The sequence below is a fragment of the Cherax quadricarinatus genome, chromosome 61 (assembly GCF_038502225.1).
Source record: "Cherax quadricarinatus isolate ZL_2023a chromosome 61, ASM3850222v1, whole genome shotgun sequence".
Taxonomy (NCBI): Eukaryota; Metazoa; Arthropoda; class Malacostraca; order Decapoda; family Parastacidae; genus Cherax; species Cherax quadricarinatus.
In genome coordinates this window covers 2,748,278-2,773,335 of record NC_091352.1, presented here as the reverse complement: position 1 = coordinate 2,773,335, position 25,058 = coordinate 2,748,278, and the positions used below count along the sequence as shown (strand labels likewise).

General features: G+C 39.2%; 2 protein-coding genes across 5 annotated transcripts in view; one reads left to right on the top strand and one right to left on the bottom strand.

Moving 5' to 3' along the window:
• The window catches only part of LOC128699437 (ATPase inhibitor mai-1, mitochondrial-like), a 173,650-nt gene that overhangs the window by 8,311 nt on the left and 140,281 nt on the right, over positions 1-25,058 (bottom strand). Inside the window, exon 1 of one of the 4 annotated variants that reach the window (XM_053792183.2) lies at positions 14,600-14,622. The exons of the other annotated variants lie outside the window; for them this stretch is intronic. The gene's annotated coding sequence lies outside the window, so the exon portion shown is untranslated. Of the gene's footprint in view, positions 1-14,599; positions 14,623-25,058 lie in introns of those variants that run through there. 4 annotated transcript variants of the gene reach the window in all.
• The window catches only part of LOC128699517 (beta-1,4-glucuronyltransferase 1), a 139,708-nt gene continuing 130,079 nt past the window's right edge, over positions 15,430-25,058 (top strand). The window contains exon 1 of the mRNA XM_070098130.1: positions 15,430-16,287. Coding sequence (XP_069954231.1) covers positions 16,279-16,287 — 9 coding nt within the window. The 5' untranslated portion in view covers positions 15,430-16,278. The remainder of the gene's footprint in view (positions 16,288-25,058) is intronic.

Sequence of the window (25,058 nt, the reverse complement as noted above, 5' to 3'; positions counted from 1 at the left end):
CTTGATACAGTAAAAAAAATTTTGATAAAGAATTCCCCCCAAAATGCTGATGTATGTGTCTATAAGATTCCTTGTAAAATTTGCGATAAAGTTTATTACGGTCAAACTGGTAAAAATCTCGAACTAAGATTAAAACAACATAAATATAGCATTAGAACTGGACAAAATTCCAATGCTCTGTTTATTCATGTAAGAGATTTTAACCATCCAATTGATTTTCAAAAAGTTGAGAAAGTAGTATCAAGCAAGTCCATGGTCGACAGGAATATAATTGAATCTTGTTTCATAAAAAGCAGTTTTGACAATAATTTGAATATTTCCTTTGGTTTATATAAATTAGATCCATTTATAATTAATAGAATTTGGGAAGAATTTAATAATACATTGGACAAATAATAATTTTTTAAATTTCTTATTTCTTGGGTAGAATAGTTTGTTGGTGGGTTGTATGAAGGACCTGTCTAGTTCGGCCGCGGGCCTGCTGTCTCGCGTCAGGTGTTTCGTTGTTGTGGGATCTGATAGTGAGGTGTGGGCTACCCCTTTATATACCTTCCTTTGATGCTTTACTTTCATTGTTCCTTGATAATGTGAGTAGTCACGAAAGCGCTTGGAACTTCTCTATTCTTTCACAGTGGTTGTTTTGCATGTTCTGAAATCACCTATTTACTGTGATCTTATTGCATATATATATATATATATATATATATATATATATATATATATATATATATATATATATATATATATATATATATATATATATATATATATATATATATATATATATATATATAAATATATATATATATATATATATATATATATATATATATATATATATATATATATATATATATATATATATATATATATATATGGCTTGGTTCTATATAGTCATCGACTCTTCTATCTTATTTTAACATACATGAGGTGACAAAAGCTATATTTTGTGAGTGAGAGAGAGAGAGAGAGAGAGAGAGAGAGAGAGAGAGAGAGAGAGAGAGACAGACAGACAGACAGACAGACAGACAGACAGACAGACAGACAGACAGACAGACAGACAGAGACAGAGACAGTGACACAGAGAGAGACACACAGAGAGAGACAGAGAGAGACAGAGACACAGAGAGACACGGGGGACAGATATTGCCCTCCCATCAGTAAAACTTTTTTCATCTGGATGGACCATACAAGGCCAGCACTGACATGCCAAGTTTCCTGGAATTAAAAACATTCCAATTTTTTTTTCAAATATTTGCCCCCTCTTTGAAAAAGGGAACTGCGTGACAAATACTGACGCAATATGTAAATCAAATTAACACTTCAAAAGTTGATTCTAACATATGAGTTCAATTTCCAAGAAAATTTAACGGAAGCTCTGTCATACTCAATATATGAAGTCCAGTATATATATATAAATATATATATATATATATATATATATATATATATATATATATATATATATATATATATATATATATATATATATATATATATATATATATATATATATATATGTATATATATATATATATTTATATATATATATATATATATATATATATATATATATATATATATATATATATATATATATATATGTATGTATATATATATATATATATATATACTGTCATGGAGAGGTTATGTCAGTGTAGTAATTGTAACTAATTGAGGTGCAAGTCCAAGGACCGAGAGAACTGGTCTTTTTCCCCACTGCTGCTCTAATTCACTGTTCTTCTCTCGAATTTCTAAATTCTAAATAAGTTGGAATGGGCTGAATTGTTAACAATAATGGTGTGTTGCCGGGGGATATCGGTCAGTGAATCATCTAATTAAAAATAAATTATATTTCTGGGTTCGCTGGCCGGCAGCACAATAGCCTCACTGATAAACTAAATTATATACATTTCCCTTAATAATAAATTATCACGTTTTTTTAAACCATCACATTTAAAATTAGGTATTACTGCTATAAGCTTATGTGACACACTTGATGCAAATTCACTGTGAGATATATATATATATATATATATATATATATATATATATATATATATATATATATATATATATATATATATATATATGCAAGGAATTCGCGAGAGCATGCGAAATATACACAAACACTGATCTCTGGCTGAAGGAGACTCGAACCTACGAACCTTAGGACAAGGTACGCAGTGCTTTACCAATCTACCCACACTGGACCAATACCTTGGCGTGTAGCATGAGCTACACGTTTGATCCAAGGCAGCCAGCTTTCAGGGAGAAGGCTTACAGCTTTTCATCTCATCCCCTGCATGCATCAGCCTTACTAGAGATTTGAACAATGCAAGGAATTCGCGAGAGCATGCGAAATATACACAAACATTGTTCAAATCTCTAGTAAGGCTGATGCATGCAGGGGATGAGATGAAAAGCTGTAAGCCTTCTCCCTGAAAGCTGGCTGCCTTGGATCAAACGTGTAGCTCATGCTACACGCCAAGGTATTGGTCCAGTGTGGGTAGATTGGTAAAGCACTGCGTACCTTGTCCTAAGGTTCGTAGGTTCGAGTCTCCTTCAGCCAGAGATCAGTGTTTGTATATAAATATATATATATATATATATATATATATATATATATATATATATATATATATATATATATATATATATATATATATAACAAGCGATACAAGATGCAAAACAACCACAGGGGGAATTGAATGATTGCAAAAAAATTGAATGTTGCAAAAAAACCCACATCATCAGGATCTTGCAATGTTGCAGAAATATGTAGGAAGTCCAAGCAGATTCGTTCAGAGGAACGTTTTAGCTCGAACAAAAATTATTTTTAGCGAGAAATACTTGGCCGTAATAATTACGAGTCGGTATTGTGACAAAGAGAAAAATGTTGATTCATACCAACAATTATCTATGTCTTAGACGAACAACAACATATATATACATCAAAGAGCTGAGCTTAGAAAATATTATTTTGCTGCAAATAGCTTAATGTTTATTTTCGAATGCCCAGGAATAATATCATATATTAAAATTAAGACGAAAGGCTGCTTGCTCCTTGTCATGAAGTAAAACTGAGTTTTTAACTGGTAAAGGAAATGAAGGAGTTCATCTACTGACAGATAAATACAATTTAAATAAGAAATAAATCCCTTGATGTCTGTTCCCATCACAAAGTAATATGTGTAATATGATGGTGTAATGAATTACACCTTACGAATATAATTAAGAGACATGAATGGCACAAAAAATAAAGAGGGGTCTGTAGATTTCGGCCTTGAGCTGAAGCCCCCTTCATGAGATAGGGCCCTTTTCTGCAGATGAAGGCTTCAGTTAGAGGTCAAGGAATGCAGGCTAGAATGTGTTCACCCGCAGTTCATGCAATGAGGATCTCAGACGTGGGGATGGAAAGGAGTATTGGCAGCTTTGGAAGTCGTATATCATGGTGGACTGTGTGGTGGGACTCCGGGGAGAGGAGGTGAGATGGATGAAGAAATGGGGTGTGGGGAGAGAAGGTGAGAGGGAAGGGGAGAGGAAATGGCGAAAAAAAGGAAGAGGAAAGAAAGTGGACTGGGATAAGCTGGAAGGGAAGTAAATTAGGATGAGGTGAAGGGGAAAGGGAGGGAGATAGAAGTGGGTAGATAGGAGAAATCGTCATGGAAGAGGATGAACAGCGATGACTAAAGTAAAGTTGTCGGAAGAGTAGGAGGAAAAGTGGATGGTGAAAGACAGAACTCAACTGATAAGAGCCAGATACTCTTACATGACCTGGTCACTGCTGCCCCTCAGGGAGGTATCCTGTGTCCACTATACCAGCATATTTCATCTGAGATATAATATAACTTAGTTTAATAAAGAACTACCCTCCTGCCTTCCCTTCCAACACCATTCAAGTGATGGATGTAACAATCTGGAAATATCCCGCCTGGTTTTATTAATATTTATTAATCGAGTTAATTCGTAGGCACTGGAGGGTCAGTAAATGATCAACTCTTTGCAAGGGAACTAGTATACGTATAAGAACTATTAACAAATACACAGGAAAATAATACTAAGTGCATAATGAATGAGATCAGGTTTAGTAGTAATAAATGGCTGTTAATGAATAATGAATGCAATTAGAAGTTTAAAAGATCTTTTATCTGTTATATCACGTGATTAATGAGAAAGAAAAGGCCTGCAATCCTACCTGAGTGCAAAATATTTAAAAGGCTTCTGTCGCATTCGTAGCATGTCACTGACTTGCTGGATGGGTCTGCAATCCTGCCAGAGTGCAAAATATTTAATAGCTTTCTGCTTCACACTCACAGGATGCCACTGCCTCCCTGAATGGTGACTGCCTCCCTGAATGGTGACTGCCTCCCTGAATGGTCACTGCCTCCCTGAATGGTCACTGCCTCCCTGAATGGTGACTGCCTCCCTGAATGGTCACTGCCTCCCTGAATGGTCACTGCCTCCCTGAATGGTCACTACCTCCCTGAATGGTGACTGCCTCCCTGAATGGTGACTGCCTCCCTGAATGGTGACTGCCTCCCTGAATGGTGACTGCCTCCCTGAATGGTCACTGCCTCCCTGAATGGTGACTGCCTCCCTGAATGGTCACTGCCTCCCTGAATGGTCACTGCCTCCCTGAATGGTCACTACCTCCCTGAATGGTGACTGCCTCCTTGAATGGTCACTGCCTCCCTGAATGGTGACTGCCTCCCTGAATGGTCACTGCCTCCATGAATGGTGACTGCCTCCCTGAATGGTCACTGTCTCACTGGATGGTGACTGCCTCCCTGAATGGTGACTGCCTCCCTGAATGGTCACTGCCTCCCTGAATGGTCACTACCTCCCTGAATGGTCACTGCCTCACTGGATGGTCGCTGCCTCCCTGAATGGTCACTGCCTCCCTGAATGGTCACTGCCTCCCTGAATGGTGACTGCCTCCCTGAATGGTCACTACCTCCCTGAATGGTCACTACCTCCCTGAATGGTGACTGCCTCCCTGAATGGTCACTGCCTCCCTGAATGGTCACTTCCTCCCTGAATGGTCACTGCCTCCCTGAATGGTCACTGCCTCCCTGAATGGTCACTTCCTCCCTGAATGGTGACTGCCTCCCTGAATGGTCACTGCCTCCCTGAATGGTCACTACCTCCCTGAATGGTGACTGCCTCCCTGAATGGTCACTGCCTCCCTGAATGGTCACTACCTGCCTGAATGGTGACTGCCTGCCTGAATGGTCACTGCCTCTCTGAATGGTCACTACCTCCCTGAATGGTGACTGCCTCCCTGAATGGTCACTGCCTCCCTGAATGGTCCATACCCCCGGCCGGGATTGAACCCGCGGTCATAGTCTCAAAACTCCAGCCCGTCGCGTTAGCCACTAGACCAGCTAGCCACATAAGATTCATCCAACTAGGTATATTTCTACACCATAGGAAGGTTAGCACAGGCACCACTGTGACCACAAATGCAAGTTTTTACAGACGAATCTCCAGCTAGCGTGGCCGTGACGAACTCTAGCTCAAGTCCCTTCACTGCCGTCAACATGACTCAAGAAATCGTAATGACACGATTGCAAACAAACCATACCCCCGGCCGGGATTGAACCCGCGGTCATAGAGTCTCAAAACTCTAGCTGGAGAATCGTCTGTAAAAACTTGCATTTGTGGTCACAGTGGTGCCTGTGCTAACCTTCCTATGGTGTAGAAATATACCTAGTTGGATGAATCTTATTGTGGCTAGCTGGTCTAGTGGCTAACGCGACGGGCTGGAGTTTTGAGACTCTATGACCGCGGGTTCAATCCCGGCCGGGGGTATGGTTTGTTTGCAATCGTGTCATTACGATTTCTTGAGTCCCTGAATGGTCACTACCTCCCTGAATGGTCACTGCCTCACTGGATGGTCACTGCCTCCCTGAATGGTCACTACCTCCCTGAATGGTCACTGCCTCACTGGATGGTCACTGCCTACCAGCTTACTACCTACACGTTTACTACAAGCCATTTAAATACCAAACGGAAATGACGAATCGCCATAGTTTGATATTAAACATCTGGAAGTCAACCAAATTTGGACTTGTCATTGATACAAATTTATGCTCAGTACCTCACGACAACGAAAAAAAATGTACAGTTATGAGACAAAATTCTGAAAATTGCAAGATATTCCTGGAGCCTTGAAGATTGTCTGGTAATCAGAGACGAGGAAAGTGAAATTTGCATGCAATATCCTTGATGTATAAATTACAGCCTCGCAGGAAAAACTTTTTCACTGCTGTGCTATTACGCAGCTGCGCACTGTGCATGTTGCTTGTTTCTGTGCAATACGAGAAATTATCGAGGGAGAATTTCCAGAAGGAAGGAGCAAGAGAAATGAAAGTGTCCAAATACGTGAGTTCTGATGAATTAGCTGACGGGTGGGTAAGTTTGTTATTGTTAATATATGTTAGTGTTACTCTGGTCATAATGTAGATGTTACTCTGGTCATAATGTAGGTGTTACTCTGGTCATAATGTAGGTGTTACTCTGGTCATAATGTAGGTGTTACTCTGGTCATAATGTAGATGTTACTCTGGTCATAATGTAGGTGTTACTCTGGTCATAATGTAGGTGTTACTCTGGTCATAATGTAGGTGTTACTCTGGTCATAATGTAGGTGTTACTCTGGTCATAATGTAGGTGTTACTCTGGTCATAATGTAGGTGTTACTCTGGTCATAATGTAGGTGTTACTCTGGTCATAATGTAGGTGTTACTCTGGTCATAATGTAGGTGTTACTCTGGTCATAATGTAGGTGTTACTCTGGTCATAATGTAGGTGTTACTCTGGTCATAATGTAGGTGTTACTCCGGTCATAATGTAGGTGTTACTCTGGTCATAATGTACTTGTTACTCTGGTCATAATGTAGGTGTTACTCTGGTCATAATGTACTTGTTACTCTGGTCATAATGTAGGTGTTACTCTGGTCATAATGTAGGTGTTACTCTGGTCATAATGTAGGTGTTACTCTGGTCATAATGTAGGTGTTACTCTGGTCATAATGTAGGTGTTACTCTGGTCATAATGTAGGTGTTACTCTGGTCATAATGTAGATGTTACTCTGGTCATAATATAGGTGTTACTCTGGTCATAATGTACTTGTTACTCTGGTCATAATGTAGGTGTTACTCTGGTCATAATGTAGGTGTTACTCTGGTCATAATGTAGGTGTTACTCTGGTCATAATGTAGGTGTTACCATAATGTAGGTGTTCTGGTCATAATGTAGGTGTTACTCTGGTCATAATGTAGGTGTTACTCTGGTCATAATGTAGGTGTTACTCTGGTCATAATGTACTTGTTACTCTGGTCATAATGTAGGTGTTACTCTGGTCATAATGTAGGTGTTACTCTGGTCATAATGTAGGTGTTACTCTGGTCATAATGTAGGTGTTACTCTGGTCATAATGTAGGTGTTACTCTGGTCATAATGTAGGTGTTACTCTGGTCATAATGTACTTGTTACTCTGGTCATAATGTAGGTGTTACTCTGGTCATAATGTACTTGTTACTCTGGTCATAATGTAGGTGTTACTCTGGTCATAATGTAGGTGTTACTCTGGTCATAATGTAGGTGTTACTCTGGTCATAATGTAGGTGTTACTCCGGTCATAATGTAGGTGTTACTCTGGTCATAATGTAGATGTTACTCTGGTCATAATATAGGTGTTACTCTGGTCATAATGTACTTGTTACTCTGGTCATAATGTAGGTGTTACTCTGGTCATAATATTGTTACTCTGGCCATAGTGTTGTGTTACTCTGGTCATAATGTAGGTGTTACTCTGGTCATAATGTAGATGTTACTCTGGTCATAATATAGGTGTTACTCTGGTCATAATGTAGGTGTTACTCTGGTCATAATGTAGGTGTTACTCTGGTCATAATGTAGGTGTTACTCTGGTCATAATATAGGTGTTACTCTGGTCATAATGTAGGTGTTACTCCGGTCATAACGTAGGTGTTACTCTGGTCATAATGTAGATGTTACTCTGGTCATAATATAGGTGTTACTCTGGTCATAATGTAGGTGTTACTCTGGTCATAATGTAGGTGTTACTCTGGTCATAATGTAGGTGTTACTCTGGTCATAATGTAGGTGTTACTCTGGTCATAATGTAGGTGTTACTCTGGTCATAATGTAGGTGTTACTCTGGTCATAATGTACTTGTTACTCTGGTCATAATGTAGGTGTTACTCCGGTCATAACGTAGGTGTTACTCTGGTCATAATGTAGATGTTACTCTGGTCATAATATAGGTGTTACTCTGGTCATAATGTACTTGTTACTCTGGTCATAATGTAGGTGTTACTCTGGTCATAATATTGTTACTCTGGCCATAGTGTTGTGTTACTCTGGTCATAATGTTGTGTTACTTTGGTCATAATGTTAGTGTTACTTTGGTCATAATGTTAGTGTTACTCGTTTCATAATTACACTAATAACATAGCCAAGCTTAGCAGTGTTACCAGATACTACAAAATACGTTACCAACAAAAACCACAGTGTTGCCAAGGATTTTAATGTTATCAAAGCCACAACAGTATTGCCAGAAGCAGTGACAGCTTCCCAGCGGGTTATAAATGATGCCAGCAACTCATAGTGACGACGATACTGCAATATTTTATCTGGGCTTCACCACAGACCTGACAAGGTGCCCAAAATTAATGATCAATTTATGTATATATTTTTTGTCTTGCAGAGACGATCGAACTGTTTCTATATATATATATAAATATATATATATATATATATATATATATATATATATATATATATATATATATATATATATATATATATATATATATATATATATATATATATATATATATATATATATATATATATATATATATATATATATATATATATATATATATATATATATATATATATATATATATATATATATATATATATATATATATATGTATATATATATTGTACATAACTTAAATTTGTATATCTTAAATATTTCTTTCACTTTTTTTAATATAATTTATCAGTGTCTTCTATGTTTCTTATTTGTGTTATTATATAACTTAACTACATATCTGTATGTTTGTCTCTGTACATCATTTTCATAAAAATAACTGAATACGAAAACTGCCTCATAGGTTCTCAAATATGTTTTTAGATTTACATATTTAGTTAATTTCATAGCACAGGCAATGTAACTGATTTATACATGTACAATTCAAGTGTTGAATTTGCATATATATTTGAAAATTTTCAGCGTCTATCCGATATACAATTTAGATAACTTCAAGTGCATGTTTGATGCAAAAATGCAGCTGGGGAACATTACGGCAGTCATCAGTATATTTTAATATTTTTATGTGAGATTAGAAACTGTTGTGACTTGTAAATAGTCCGAGTCTGAGCGAAACGTCGTGGTGAGCCACTCTCCCCTGTGCTCGGGTTGTTTGTGTATCGTTGATACATTTTACTAATGTTTGTTGTGTGTATATTTACTTCTCTGACTTCACACTCACACTTTTAACTACTTAAAAATCTGTCTATAGATAACCGAGCATTATAACACCTGACGGTTGTCCATAAAGTTGTAAGTAAATTTTTCTCTTAGCGGTGTTTTATCGGCCAGGAAAAAGAGTGGTGTGTCCTGACGCGGGTCGTCTTCCAATAATGATGTCTGGTTGGCTAATTGGATTTAAAGGCTGTCGACTACACGAGATTCATTAAGGCTGCTTGTAACTTCTTCACTACCAACTGAGAAAATAAGGATCGAAATAAGGATCGAAATAGATTTAGAATATACACACTGAAAGGATATACGCCTCTCGGTGTGTATATGTGTGCCAGTCGCTGACATTACTGCTTAAAGTAGGTTTGTCTTGATATCTGCTGCTATCAAGGACATCACTGCTTCTACTACCCTCAGGGACATCACTGCCACTACTATCAAGGGTATTACTGCCTCTACTACCATCAAAGACATTACTGTGTCTATTATCAAGGACATCAATGCCTCTACTATCAAGGGTATTACTGCCTCTACTACCATCAAAGACATTACTGTGTCTATTATCAAGGACATCACTGCCTCTGCTATCATCACGGACATCATTGCCTCTAATATCAAGGACATACTATGTACTACCATCAAGGACATCACTGCCTCTGCTACCATCAAGGACACCAATGCCTCTACAATTAACTTCTTTATATTACAAGAAAGTATATTCTTATCACAACTGAGATTTGTGAGGATAATAAAATAATATATTTAAAAAAAAGTGCGTATAATGAAAACTAAATTTAAAAGATTAATCAGAAAGTAGGAGAACACGGTTATCCATCAAATAACAGTGATAAATAAGCAGACATTGGTGGTGGTGTGAGGAGTGTCCTGGTATCCTTCTTAATGGTGGAAGACTCACGTTGCCTCTCTAGGGATCACTGGAGCGGGTATCCTCAGTCGTCGAGGATCACAGGACGTAAGTGTGTTCCTCTTAAAGACACTCGCTGTGGACGACAACCCCCTCCCCCCCTCAAAGGAGGTTCCTTGATGCTGGTGAGGGGATCTTGATCTAGGGATCTGTGCTACAATTCCCTGAATTGGGTTTAGCGCGCCCCTGCCCCCTCCCCCATGATAATCTAAATCTGTGGACGACAAATCCCCTCAAAGGAGGTTCCTTGATGCTGGTGAGGGGATCTTGATCTAGGGATCTGTGCTCCAATTCCCTGAATTGGGTTTAGCGCACCCCTGCCCCCTCCCCCATGATAATCTAAATCTGTGGACGACAAACCCCCTCAAAGGAGGTTCCTTGATGCTGGTGAGGGGATCTTGATCTAGGGATCTGTGCTCCAATTCCCTGAATTAGGTCTAGCGCACCCCTGCCCCCCATGATAATCTAAATCTGTGGACGACAAATCCCCTCAAAGGAGGTCCCTTGATGCTGGTGAGGGGATCTTGATCTAGGGATCTGTGCTCCAATTCCCTGAATTGGGTTTAGCGCACCCCTCTCCCCCTGATAATCTAAATCTGTGGACGGCAAACCTTGGATCTTTACTCTGTTTCACCACCATTTTAACCTTTATTTTCTTTGTTGTTTTGCATGTGTTTCTGAACACAAAAGTTTAACATACACTGTCAGTGTTTATTAAACTTCTGTGTTCAGAGAGACAAAGGAAATAGAGGTTAAACACTCGCCTTGGACGACAAACCTCGGATCTTGACTCTGTTTTAACCACCATTTTAAGACGATCACATTTTACATGCTGTGATCTTCCAGGACTGAGGATACTCGCTCCAGTGTACCTTAGAAAGGGAGTGTGAGCCTCTCACCATTAAGGATAATACCATGATACAGTTCTCACACGAACATGGAGACAATGAGAGAGGATTTCGCCCATTGTTTCATTCCTCCATGTTAGACTGTTAGGGTTGAAACTCTGGACGCTGCGAGGCTCTTAACGGCAGTGTTCACCAGTCAAGAATATTTTTTACCTCCAAAATAGGGATTAAAGCAAACTTATTGTATATATGCTGAGGGATACGAGCGCCTCGGTGTATATTCACAGAAATATACACCTCTGGGTGTAAAAATACTGTGATATACACCTCTCGGTGTTTATGAAGAAACATTTTTTAGTTTATATAAAGATACACACTTTTTTAGTTTATATAAATACATCACTCGGTGCATATACATCCCTCGATATATACACAGTAAGATATATACCTCTCGGGGTATATACAAATACACAGTTCTAGGTATATAAACACTGCTACACCTCGGTGAATATAAATCGAGATACACACCTCTGGGTGTATATACACAGACATATCAACTAGGGTGTTGATGGAGACACAACTTTCGCTTCACATACGCTGACAATTTCCGACAAGTTGTCTTCATTACTAGGAGGTTGAATATTGCTTTAATATAAATATCTTTTGATCTGTGGAAATGGAGCTGCTCTCCCTTTTCTCTGATCAAACATGATTGCTTTCTACTCACCAGGTGCTCTATGACCCGTACGGGTTTGGCACTTCGCCACTCAATCATATATATCATCAATAACATTGTAGCCTCGCATTTCATAACAAAATGCGATATCCATTACATGTGTCTCACACCTGTCAGATGCAGACGATACACGCGTTACGGTAGTTATTAATGGCTGATGATCTTGCTTTTTTTATATAGATATATTGACGATTCGAGAGAATAATAAAAGACAAAATTGAAATTGAGGCGGACTTACAGCCCAGTGTCCAGAGATGGGTAACTTTTTCCTCTCTGACATATATGTCTGATTTCAGCGCAGTTGGGAATATCGCTGATGCATTTCTTTCCCTCCGCTCTTTTATAAAAATAACATGCAAATGACATGCACTATAATCAGATTTTATTGCTGAACTTGCCATGCATGTCAAAGCAGCGCTGCCACCTTAAGTACGTCTGGCAAACCCGTTCTCTCTGGCAGCGCCACACAGGAAGTACGTCTGGCAGCTCTGCACTCTCTGCATTAGTAAACTCTATCGTGATTCTGCTGCCATTCCTTCACTGATTGAATAAGTTTCTTGTGGTTCTACATTCCTTCCTTTCCGTCTCAAAATGGGAGGCGGCGAGGTAGAGTTAGGATGGAGACTGAATTTAAGACGAGTTGCGACTTCAAAAATCAACTTTGATTTTCAACCTTGGCTTTCTTAAGTGATTTCCAGCGTCAGTTTCTGAACGTACTCTGTCATTAACCGATTTTTATTCTTTTGTTAGGGCAGGGTACGTTAAATAAACTGATAAAACATATATCTTAACGTATATAAGCTATTAAAAAAAAGGCATCGTCACGTCTGGCAGCGCAGTGTCTAAGCAAGACCATGCAACGTTCTATTTTGCACTTGTACCTTGCGTGGTATGAGATATTTTTAAGTAAACAAAATTATATATTAGTGTATTTTCTCAATTTAACAGTACAAGGTTTGTATAATGTATCCATACTTATAATAACTACTCTGACTTGTCAAAATTATCGTACAAAGTAAAAATCCAAATAATGCTGATCATCGAGGCTGTAGTTCAACAGTCATGGTCAAATTTATACAAGGAAGCCTCAGCTTCCTTGTATTCACAGAGACATCCAATACTTAAATAGTGGTTAAGAATAAAATCGCAATTACTCGCCAAGAATTTACATACACTGCGAAATTTTAGTCAGGTTTTCCAGATTATCATGACTTACGAATGGGAGGGGAGATAAAATGTCATAGGAGGAAGACCCACTTGATATCAAGAAAGTCTTTGGAGAAAAACGCCTCAGATTTCAGAAAGTCTTACAAGATGCTTTCGATTTCCAAAAGTTTTAAAAGAATCTCCAGATTTTAGCGATGGAGAGAGAGATCTTCCTGACAACTTGTTTAAAGCCTCTCCACTGAATGTGAGTTATTTAGACTATAATGCGCCGTACATTAACATAAAGAATGTTTCAACCTTCAAAGTGACCATTATAAAATAACCAGTGTATATACTCTGATATACATACAGGTGTGTATTCGTAGAGACATGAATATCTCAGTTTATATATACTGGCACCTACACTCCATAATGTATAAAGGATATCTGGTGCATCTTACTAGAGGAAAAGAAAGTGTTGCGTCACTCATACACAACACACACACACACACACACACACACACACACACACACACACACACACACACACACACACACCATGACTGTTGAACTACAGCCTCGATGATCAGCATTATTTGGATATTTACTTTGTACGATAATTTTGACAAGTCAGAGTAGTTATTATAAGTATGGATACATTATACAAACCTTGTACTTAGTAGCAATCAGCGAAGAGGCGGGGCCAGGAGCTGTGACTCGACCCCTGCAACCACAAATAGGTGAGTACAAATAGGTGAGTACACACACACAAGTAGCGTGTGAAGTAACATTTTAATTTAGTCTGGAACATTTCATCCCTTCTTAACAAGCAATAGCATTTATCTTTCAGTGATAATGTGCCAGTGCTTATACTGCAGAGTGCTACGCCACACCTCGTACATCATTACCACCAATTAAAGATTGCACCTTGAGGTACACAGACTCGCATGACTCCCACACACTCAGTGTTCCACACGTCTGTGTCTCAGCTCCACAAACATCTTACCTCATCAAATGAATGCACTTTAAATAATATCTAACTTATTTTAGTAATATCTTATGAATACTACTACTACTAATAATAATAATAATAATCTAGGAATTTAGAAATTATACATACATGCAAATATACATACATGCAAATATACATGCATGCATGTATATATACATACATTCATTCATATATACATTCATACATACATACACACATACATGTATTCAAGACCACACTGGTGGACCAGTGACCTGATCGTCAAGACCACACTGGAGGACCATCAATGGTCCACCAGTGGAAATGAAGACAGGAACTCATTAAACTGTCAGAAGAGAAGAAGTGTAGGAAGCAATTGATGAGGAGGCGGAGTAGACTTGAAAACACTCATGTAACATTAAACTCTGAGTTGAAAACTTCTACTACTACCTTCATAATGGAAACGCTGAACCCTTAGTCACGTAATTTTAATCCGAGGATGGGGACCATGCCGTGGGAGGGGTAGTAAAGTTCCTTGGATCAAGATTTTAATCACCAGCATCAAGTCCCACTTCAGAAGGGTGGAAATATTTAAAAAAAAGTCGTGGAATTTTCAAGGTTTGTTTATGGGTTTTCTGAAGACTAGTTGTACCGTGGCTTGTAGCGTTGCAAAGGCTACTTCTTGTGGATTAAGTACCATAAACCTTAAAAGTTCCGCTATGGCAGAATTTGGCTGTATTTTTTATCTATAATCTGGCGCCGAAAATTCTGGTCTGGCGTCGTTAAAGTCATGGGTCGATGGTCAATACTGAATTTAGTTCTTTTATCGATCATGAATTCTTTTCGTGAATGACGCGCATGGAATAGATTTTCTGGGAACTTATGTGTTTCCCTTCATGATTTCTCGAAATGCTGCTTATTTTCTTCAAAACTTGGGGAGAAAATGGACGATACGCAGTGAAAAATTATGTTTGGAGTGACTACCTGGGAATCAATATGTCCGCGTCCAGACTTACTCTCTTTATTCGATTTCCTTCATTAATTAAAAGCTTCAGATGAAAGGATCGCTGTCCATAAAGTAGAAAAATCATCATTTCTTTATGATGTTGTATACATTTATAAGGGAAAGTGGGAGGATTGTATTTATTTTATAAAACTTGAAGGCGTGGGTGTTAAGGGCTTATCGTACGTCAGACAGCGGGGGGGGCACATATAGTGATCGTGCGTCAGGCAGCAGAGGAATAGAAGTGATCGTACGTCAGGCAATGGTGAGCAGCATGCCGGCAGCCTCTGATTCAGTTCAATGTTTATTATCGTTTAGTGAGGAAGGTTTGCTGGCAGTGTCTCCTCTCCTACATCTCAGTGGCACTGCCTCTTCGTCCACCATTGTGAACACTAACCTCGAGTATTACGAACGAATTCTGAGGAACCAAGCTTTCATAAGTCGTATTTTAGGGTCTTTATAACGTAGTTACTCCATTAATGCAGTGGCTCCAGTGTCTGGTAGTGTGGTCGCGTGCCTGACTTAGGGCATCATCTTACTCCTAAATTCATCAGCTTGTTCAAGGTTTACCTTGGAGACAGCTTAGTCCACGTGTCTCCAGTAAGTAGCTGGTGATGATATTAGGAGACCAGGAAAATAAAACCAAGTGCTACAACTTATATATTGTAAGTCAAGTTGAAGGGGATTGAGAGGAGTCGTCGTCTCTTATGTTTTGTCATTTAGTCACCAACCTCTTGATTAATCAAATTTAAAAGCAAAGAGGAGAGAGTAAAACAAGAGAGAAGAGCAGACGACACTATCACCGGCTCAAACATCAATAGAGGGATATTAAAGCAGAAATATTCAACAATGTGAGGAGACAAATATGGTGTTGTGGGGGACGAAATTGTTGGGAGAAATGTTGCTTTTTTGAGACAGGAAAACAAGGGGCCATCTATAATGAATACAAAAGTATATTATAAAATTCATCTCGGAGAAAAAGCTTGTTTGAAAACGCAGTAAATTCTTAATTCAACGAGAAAATGGATAGATTTAACAATCACTGGGAGCATTTTTGAAATGTTAGGTTGGACCTTGAGCGGAAGATGTGAACTGTGAGACAGTGACTTAACTCCACCCCAGCATCATGGTGCAGGTGGGTGCCTCTTATCACGTTATCATTTATACAATACTCACATGTTGGCAGTAAAAACATCAAATGTATATATTTTGACCTACAGTTGATGTCTCATGAGAGGCAGGGATTTACCCCTCACTAAACTCTGATAATCATTAAAATACTTTAGATAGTATATATGGCTGTGATACTTATCTATAGTTTAGTGTTCCTTATTCACCTTTATGATTATTTTCAGGAGATATAGTTGCAGATACCGCGCGTGTGCGTGTGTGTGTGTGGGGGGGGGGTGTGTGTGTGTGCTCACCTAGTTGTGGTTATAGGGGTCGAGTCATAACTCCTGGCCCCGCCTCTTCACTGGCCGCTGGTGGGTCGCTCCCTGTGTGTGTGTGTGTGTGTGTGTGTGTGTGTGTGTGTGTGTGTGTGTGTGTGTGTGTGTGTGTGTGTGTGTGTGTGTGTGTATGTGTGTGTGTGTGTGTGTGTGTGTGTGTGCGTGTGTGTGTGTATGTGTGCGCGCGTGCGTGCGTGCTCGCGCGCAGTAGCACAGTAACAAATGGACAGTAAATAGAACTGCCCCTTCACAATACAGACACTGGTAATGAAGCTGGTGATTGGTGAGTGTTACCTCTAATACACAGCTGTAAGAACAACACAAGCGTACACGATGCAGGAACACTGGAGGAGGCCTACTGACTCATGCTATGCAGGTCCTACTCACAACATTTTTCACTCATAAACTGTGTGATGCATTTTCAGAGCTTCAGTCATGTTACTTGCCGCTGTGCTACACTCATTTACAATATTTTTATTTAAAAAAAATGCTTTCTTGTATTCATTCTGAATCTTTATTTCCAACCTGACTTTATTATTTCGAGTTTTTATTGGTTAAATTTCTTTGGCACTGTAATTACATCACTCTTATTTATTCCTGTCATTAATTTGTACACTATATTCTTATTTCTCATCGTTCTGCACCTCTCAGGAAATGTAGTTTCAGGACTCTTAATCTATCTTCGTAGGAATGATTCCTTATACAATAGATTTAGCATCTCCAGCGTATTTACATGCATTCTTTAAAAAGCAGACCCGAGATATGTCTCGTAATAAGCACAAGAAATTCCCAATGATGCTTAGACAGTGTCATTTTCATGGCTTTTTATTTCTTGTCTTTAAAGTATTAGATCTTGAAAACTTAATTATGGTGAATTTATTATCAAACAGTTGAAGGAAAATAGAACTTATAAATGGTTCAGAAGGTTGTATATTTTTCATCTACAAGTACATGCTTGATGTACTGATACACACACACACGCACACACTTACAAATGTTCAGGGTTTGAATAACAAAAAAAGGCACAATACCGTGACTGGAACGATACACAAATAACCCGCACATGGAAAAGAGGAGCTTACGACGACGTTTCGGTCCGTCGAGACTGTTCTTCCTACCACCGATGTGCGCCCTTCACTCTGGCTCCGCTATGTAGCTGACATCTTTGCTCTGTGGCTTCATGACTAGTCTCTTCCAACCTTTTCTTGACGCTCTTAATAATCTTGCCCCTTCCATTAAGTTTAAAGCTGAATGGGTATCTAATTCCTTGCTTCCTTTCCTTGATGTCCATGTCCACCGCTCGGATACAGGTTTTTCCTTTTCCGTTTACCGCAAACCTATGCACAGTGGCATGTACATTCACTACTTTTCCTATCATGCTTCCCCTGTCAAGAAAAGTGTTCTTATCTCCCTCTTTCTCCGTGCCCTCCGCATCTGTGATCCTCAGTTCCTTCCAGCAGAAATTTCCACTCTTCATAATTCGTTTTCCCGTCTTGACTACCGTCCCCATTTCATAGACTCTGCCCTCTCACGTGCTAAACGTAATTTCTTCTCTCCCAAACTCTTTACTCCTGGGAACTCTTCTGTCCTGCCTTCCCTACATTTCCGGTCTTTCTAATCTCAACAACTCTCTCCGTTCCTTAGACATCAAGCTTGAGGTTCCTAAACCTGTATTCCCTGGAACGCAGGAGGGAGAGATACATGATTATATACACCTGGAAAATCCTAGAGGGACTAGTACCGAACTTGCACACGAAAATCACCCACTACGAAAGCAAAAGACTTGGCAGACGATGCACCATCCCCCCAATGAAAAGCAGGGGTGTCACTAGCACGTTAAGAGACCATACAATAAGTGTCAGGGGCCCGAGACTGTTCAACTGCCTCCCAGCACACATAAGGGGGATTACCAACAGACCCCTGGCAGTCTTCAAGCTGGCACTGGACAAGCACCTAAAGTCAGTTCCGGATCAGCCGGGCTGTGGCTCGTATGTTGGTTTGCGTGCAGCCAGCAGCAACAGCCTGGTTGATCAGGCTCTGATCCACCAGGAGGCCTGGTCTCAGACCGGGCTGCGGGGGCGTTGACCCCCGGAACTCTCTCCAGGTAAACTCCAGACTAACACTCTTCGCACTAATCTCGTTCATGCCTCTCCTCCCTCTACAGATGTTCCTGGTGTCTGCTCTATTTCTTGCTCCTCCTGTCCTCTTCAATACTTTGGAGAAACTGGCCGATCTCTTTCTGACAGACTTAGGGAGCACAAAAATAGTGTTAGGCTTGCCGACACTAACAATGCTCGTTTCTGTCACGTCAGAGATCACAGCCATCCTATTGACTGGTCTTCTGCTAAAACTGTCTTCCCTACTTCCAACTTGAACAGTCGCCGTCTGGTTGAATCCTCCCTAATACACAACTTTCCTTGTATGAATCTTAGTCCTGGCTTCGTCTCTGTAGATGCCTTCCTTTCCCACTACATTGTAAAATGCTCCAAACTTCAGAACACCCTTGACTTTAACCTGATTCCTCCTTTTTCTTCTTCTCCCTCTTCCCCTTTCCTCTTTCCTTTTTCTCTTCTGGGTTGTCCTTCTTTCTTCTGCCTTGTGTTTCTGTTCCTTCATTATTTATTTTATTATCCTCCCCCCACCTCTGTGTTCTTGCTCTCCCTCTGTGGGCACCTAGCTCCCTTGCAATGCTCCCCTTTCTTAGTATTTGACTGGCTCCTTCTTACTTCCCCACCACTACTTCCTTCCACCTCCGCCACTACTACTACTACTACTACTACTACTACTACTACTACTACTACTACTACTACTACTACTACTACTACTACTACTACTACTACTACTACTACTACTACTACTACTACTACTACTACTACTACTACTACTACTACTACTACTACTACTACTACTACTACTACTACTACTACTACTACTACTTCCTGCCTATATATACCCGTCCTGCTGTACCTCTCGTTAGTGTGACTAAATGGTCCAAGTCGGACCGAAATGTCGTCGTAAGCTCCACTCTTCAATGAGTGGGTTATTTGTGTATTGTTCAGGGTTTAGATAGGTTTCTGATAGGAGTATCCTCATAGGAAGACCTGAATGACCAAGACCTATCTGCTAGGACAGTTACTGTCCTAGCAAGAGATGACTGTGATTCTGAGGAAGCCCTGAATGGCTAAGACTTAGCTGGGTATGGCTAGGCTGCTAAGACTTAGCTGGGTATGGCTAGGCTGCTAAGAGTTAGCTGGGTATGGCTAGGCTGCTAAGACTTAGCTGGGTATGGCTAGGCTGCTAAGACTTAGCTGGGTATGGCTAGGCTGCTAAGACTTAGCTGGGTATGGCTAGGCTGCTAAGACTTAGCTGGGTATGGCTAGGCTGCTAAGACTTTACTGGGTATGGCTAGGCTGCTAAGACTTAGCTGGGTATGGCTAGGCTGCTAAGACTTAACTGGGTATGGCTAGGCTGCTAGGACATACATCTCGAAGTCAGATATTTGTAAGTTTTATGTTTCTTTATTATGAGATGCCTTCAGTAGGATGATTTAATGATGAAGGGCTTTCAATCCAAGGAATTAGAGATAACCTCCTTGTACTGAACCTGACTGTATTGCATTCACCGCTCATTGAATGATTCTCACTAGTTTAGCGCTTTTCCTTTATAATAATAATAATAATAATAATAATAATAATAATAATAATAAAATATTATTGTATAGAGTATAAATTTATTTTTTAAATAATAATATTAATAGCTGCTACTACTACTGCTAGTAATAATAATAATTTATTTTAATTTTTTTATTAAAATTATTAATATATTATTATTATTATTATTATTATTATTATTATTATTATTATTATTATTATTATTATTATTATTATTACTACTACTACTACCACCTTGCAGCAAGTCTCATGGATATATAAATATTTATATAATGTGAAGATAGTGGTGTATATAATTAGTATGATAATCCCTGCATGTTCATTAATGAGTCCATCAAAATGCATATTACCTGAAGATGACCAAGAACTTAATATAAATTTCAAGAGGCTTGTGAGAACCCTTCAAGGTGGGTGGTGAAGAGGTCTAAATCCAAGGAACTGGAGCTAGACTCCCCTTTTTTATTTTATTAACACATCGGCCGTTTTCAACCAAGGTAGGATGACCCGAATAATAATAATAATAATAATAATAATAATAATAATAATAATAATATAATAATAATAATAATAATAATAATAATAATATAATAATAATAATATTGCTTAGATGCAGTGGATATTTTTATCAACGAGTCTCCACTGAATACACAGTTGACGAGGGTAACTATGTTATTTATCTCCACTTGTTTAATACATAATTTACGCAGCACAGCTTGCGCCTGGGTGGATGGTAATATTCAAGGAATGTAATTAAATGGAGAGATTGAAAGTAGTGTCTTCAAAGGAAGCCCCAGTCTTAATGTTTTACATAATTATATCTCTCAGTCTCGCTTTACTGGGTTGAATTGCAACGTTATAACTTTACGAAGAATATGTTTAAAAAAATATGTTTTAAGTATACGATTAATATATTATTATTATCAATAGTATTAATAGTAGTAGTAGTAGTAGTTATAACTTTACGAAGAATATGTACTAGGCACACGATTAAATTATCATTATTATTATTATTATTATTATTATTAGTAGTAGTAGTAGTAGTAAGTATTATCTAAATAATGTGCTGTACAATTTTGCTTAGTACATTAACATGGGATTGATATGGTTGTATAAGAGGAGGGAGAGTGGCGGCCATTGTGTGTGTGGATAGGGCACTGATGGTTTTGTTTGTAAACAATGCAGATGTAAATGATATATCTGGTTGCAGTGATCTCTCTCTTTCTTTCTCTCTCTCATACATTACATGTTGAAAAGAAAGGAGAGATCTAGCTAGAGATAATGAGAGAAAGAAACCGCTGGAGGAAGGAAGGAAGGAGTGTGCTTGGCACCAGCGGCAGGAGCCACACTAGCGAGAGACCAGAACTTGAGCCTTTTATTACAGTACAGCACGACATTACGTTGTAATAGAGCATTCAGCAGCAGTTGTCGAGGACACCCTAGTGTGTCTGTGCTCTTTCTCCCCTTCCCTCTCTCTCTCTCTCTCTCTCTCTCTCTCTCTCTCTCTCTCTCTCTCTCTCTCTCTCTCTCTCTCTCTCTCTCTCTCCCCCTCTCTCCACTGAGCAAATGCACAGGGACAAGGGGTCACAACTGGAAGCTGAAGACTCAGACGAGTCACAGGGACGTTAGGAAGTATTTCTTCAGTCATAGAGTTGTCAGCAAGTGGAATAGCCTAGCAAGTGAAGTAGTGGAGGCAGGAACCATACATAGTTTTAAGAAGAGGTATGACAAAGCTCAGGAAGCAGAGAGAGAGAGGATCCAGTAGCGATCAGTGAAGAGGCGGGGCCAGGAGCTGAGTCTCGACCCCTGCAACCACAATTAGGTGAGTACAATTAGGTGAGTACACATATGTGTATATATATATATATATATATATATATATATATATATATATATATATATATATATATATATATATATATATATATATATATATATATATATATATATATTCTTTTTTATTTCTTCTATTGTCCATGGGGAAGTGGAAAAGAATCTTTCCTCCGTAAGCCATGCGTGTCGTATGAGGCGACTAAAATGCCGGGAGCAATGGGCTAGTAACCCCTTCTCCTGTATACAATTACTAAAAAAGAGAAGAAGAAAAACTTTATAAAACTGGGTTGCTTAAATGTGCGTGGATGTAGTGCGGATGACAAGAAACAGATGATTGCTGATGTTATGAATGAAAAGAAGTTGGATGTCCTGGCCCTAAGCGAAACAAAGCTGAAGGGGGTAGGAGAGTTTCAGTGGGGGGAAATAAATGGGATTAAATCTGGAGTATCTGAGAGAGTTAGAGCAAAGGAAGGGGTAGCAGTAATGTTAAATGATCAGTTATGGAAGGAGAAAAGAGAATATGAATGTGTAAATTCAAGAATTATGTGGATTAAAGTAAAGGTTGGATGCGAGAAATGGGTCATAATAAGCGTGTATGCACCTGGAGAAGAGAGGAATGCAGAGGAGAGAGAGAGATTTTGGGAGATGTTAAGTGAATGTATAGGAGCCTTTGAACCAAGTGAGAGAGTAATTGTGGTAGGGGACTTGAATGCTAAAGTAGGAGAAACTTTTAGAGAGGGTGTGGTAGGTAAATTTGGGGTGCCAGGTGTAAATGATAATGGGAGCCCTTTGATTGAACTTTGTATAGAAAGGGGTTTAGTTATAGGTAATACATATTTTAAGAAAAAGAGGATAAATAAGTATACACGATATGATGTAGGGCGAAATGACAGTAGTTTGTTGGATTATGTATTGGTAGATAAAAGACTGTTGAGTAGACTTCAGTGTAGCTACACTGAGAGTAAAAGGTAGATGGGATACAAGGAGAATAGAAGCATCAGGGAAGAGAGAGGTGAAGGTTTATAAACTAAAAGAGGAGGCAGTTAGGGTAAGATATAAACAGCTATTGGAGGATAGATGGGCTAATGAGAGCATAGGCAATGGGGTCGAAGAGGTATGGGGTAGGTTTAAAAATGTAGTGTTAGAGTGTTCAGCAGAAGTTTGTGGTTACAGGAAAGTGGGTGCAGGAGGGAAGAGGAGCGATTGGTGGAATGATGATGTAAAGAGAGTAGTAAGGGAGAAAAAGTTAGCATATGAGAAGTTTTTACAAAGTAGAAGTGATGCAAGGAGGGAAGAGTATATGGAGAAAAAGAGAGAAGTTAAGAGAGTGGTGAAGCAATGTAAAAAGAGAGCAAATGAGAGAGTGGGTGAGATGTTATCAACAAATTTTGTTGAAAATAAGAAAAAGTTTTGGAGTGAGATTAACAAGTTAAGAAAGCCTAGAGAACAAATGGATTTGTCAGTTAAAAATAGGAGAGGAGAGTTATTAAATGGAGAGTTAGAGGTATTGGGAAGATGGAGGGAATATTTTGAGGAATTGTTAAATGTTGATGAAGATAGGGAAGCTGTGATTTCGTGTATAGGGCAAGGAGGAATAACATCTTGTAGGAGTGAGGAAGAGCCAGTTGTGAGTGTGGGGGAAGTTCGTGAGGCAGTAGGTAAAATGAAAGGGGGTAAGGCAGCCGGGATTGATGGGATAAAGATAGAAATGTTAAAAGCAGGTGGGGATATAGTTTTGGAGTGGTTGGTGCAATTATTTAATAAATGTATGGAAGAGGGTAAGGTACCTAGGGATTGGCAGAGAGCATGCATAGTTCCTTTGTATAAAGGCAAAGGGGATAAAAGAGAGTGCAAAAATTATAGGGGGATAAGTCTGTTGAGTGTACCTGGTAAAGTGTATGGTAGAGTTATAATTGAAAGAATTAAGAGTAAGACGGAGAATAGGATAGCAGATGAACAAGGAGGCTTTAGGAAAGGTAGGGGGTGTGTGGACCAGGTGTTTACAGTGAAACATATAAGTGAACAGTATTTAGATAAGGCTAAAGAGGTCTTTGTGGCATTTATGGATTTGGAAAAGGCGTATGACAGGGTGGATAGGGGGGCAATGTGGCAGATGTTGCAAGTGTATGGTGTAGGAGGTAGGTTACTGAAAGCAGTGAAGAGTTTTTACGAGGATAGTGAGGCTCAAGTTAGAGTATGTAGGAAAGAGGGAAATTTTTTCCCAGTAAAAGTAGGCCTTAGACAAGGATGTGTGATGTCACCGTGGTTGTTTAATATATTTATAGATGGGGTTGTAAGAGAAGTAAATGCGAGGGTCTTGGCAAGAGGCGTGGAGTTAAAAGATAAAGAATCACACACAAAGTGGGAGTTGTCACAGCTGCTCTTTGCTGATGACACTGTGCTCTTGGGAGATTCTGAAGAGAAGTTGCAGAGATTGGTGGATGAATTTGGTAGGGTGTGCAGAAGAAGAAAATTAAAGGTGAATACAGGAAAGAGTAAGGTTATGAGGATAACAAAAAGATTAGGTGATGAAAGATTGAATATCAGATTGGAGGGAGAGAGTATGGAGGAGGTGAACGTATTCAGATATTTGGGAGTGGACGTGTCAGCGGATGGGTCTATGAAAGATGAGGTGAATCATAGAATTGATGAGGGAAAAAGAGTGAGTGGTGCACTTAGGAGTCTGTGGAGACAAAGAACTTTGTCCTTGGAGGCAAAGAGGGGAATGTATGAGAGTATAGTTTTACCAACGCTCTTATATGGGTGTGAAGCGTGGGTGATGAATGTTGCAGCGAGGAGAAGGCTGGAGGCAGTGGAGATGTCATGTCTGAGGGCAATGTGTGGTGTGAATATAATGCAGAGAATTCGTAGTTTGGAAGTTAGGAGGAGGTGCGGGATTACCAAAACTGTTGTCCAGAGGGCTGAGGAAGGGTTGTTGAGGTGGTTCGGACATGTAG